The sequence below is a fragment of the Hippocampus comes genome, unplaced genomic scaffold, assembly GCF_001891065.2.
Source record: "Hippocampus comes isolate QL1 unplaced genomic scaffold, H_comes_QL1_v1.1 scaffold291, whole genome shotgun sequence".
Lineage (NCBI taxonomy): Eukaryota > Metazoa > Chordata > Actinopteri > Syngnathiformes > Syngnathidae > Hippocampus > Hippocampus comes.
In genome coordinates, this window is record NW_017805740.1 from 362,064 (window position 1) to 363,351 (window position 1,288).

Below are 1,288 nucleotides of genomic sequence, written 5' to 3' on the forward strand. Positions count from 1 at the left end.
TGTGTGCGTGTGGGGGGAGAGAGAGAGAGAGAGAGAGAGCGTGAGTGAGATAGGACTTAAACAGTCGTGAAATTAGAAGCAAAATGAAAATACATGTCATCACGTTTGAATTATGCATGGCTGATAAAAGTATTGACTCAAACAAAATGTAGCTAAGAGTAAATCTTGGCCCGAACATTTCCTCGTACTGAATTAAACAGCAGCAGGCAATTCATTCTTATTCGGAAAACACCACTGTTGCAGCATTAAATAAGCTTGAAAGACACGCGATGATGCGGATGCAAATTCAATGTAAAATAAAGACAAACAGCTGCAGGGACAAGCAGAGTCAGAAAAGAAACCCCAACGCACGACTTTAAACAATTACATATAACAACCCTTTGTCGTTTTTTTTTTTACCGCCACTTTTAGTTTTTTTGTGTCAATTTTGTTTTTTTTCCCCGCATCTGACATAAATATCTTTCTTTCTAGGAGGATGTTTCCACCTTTCAAAGTACGAATAAATGGGCTTGATAAAAAAGCTAAATACATTTTGCTAATGGACATCGTGGCTGCGGATGACTGCCGCTACAAGTTCCACAACTCGCGCTGGATGGTCGCGGGCAAGGCCGACCCAGAGATGCCCAAGAGAATGTACATCCACCCGGACAGTCCAGCCACTGGCGACCAGTGGATGGCCAAGCCTGTTGCTTTTCATAAACTCAAGCTCACGAATAACATATCGGATAAGCACGGATTTGTAAGTACAGCGATTTCTTTTATTGTATTATTTTTGTCCCAAGGAAGCATATACTGTTCTACATTGCTCATGCAGATCTGTTTACGTTTGTTGCTCGCTTGTTTTTTAGTGTATCAGTTTTTATGCTTCAACATTTTAGATGGTTAATCAAAGATAAATATCATTTGAATGGATACGCTCCCAGTAAATGCACGTTTCGAAGCAGAATCAGCCTGAGTTTTTGAATTTTCATTCAGACTTATCAACGCATTTGGCACTCGTCATCTACTGTTGTTTAGTTTGCGTGCCGGCGTCAGCTACACCCATGTCAATTTAGTGAGCGTCCCGTTTGGTAACGATTTAGGCTATAGTTGTTCAAAATTAGACGCAAAATGCGTACATTTATTTCACACAGCTTGTTCCTTCAACGTATAGCGATATGCTTCATCAAGTAAATAATGATATTATTATGATTAATATTATTATTAATCATAATAATAAATGTCTTTAAATTTGTTTGATCATCATACCTACAAACTTGTCTCACTGGTCATACACACAAACACACAC

At 38.8% G+C, this 1,288-nt stretch overlaps 1 protein-coding gene across 2 annotated transcripts in view; it reads left to right on the forward strand.

Moving 5' to 3' along the window:
- Positions 1 to 1,288, forward strand: part of tbx2b (T-box transcription factor 2b) — a 7,058-nt gene that overhangs the window by 1,354 nt on the left and 4,416 nt on the right. For both annotated transcript variants that reach the window (XR_002169865.1, XM_019883304.1), the window contains exon 2: positions 472 to 739. Coding sequence is in view for 1 of the 2 variants with exons in the window: in XM_019883304.1 (XP_019738863.1) it covers positions 472 to 739 (268 nt within the window). In the remaining variant the exon portion in view is untranslated. The remainder of the gene's footprint in view (positions 1 to 471; positions 740 to 1,288) is intronic.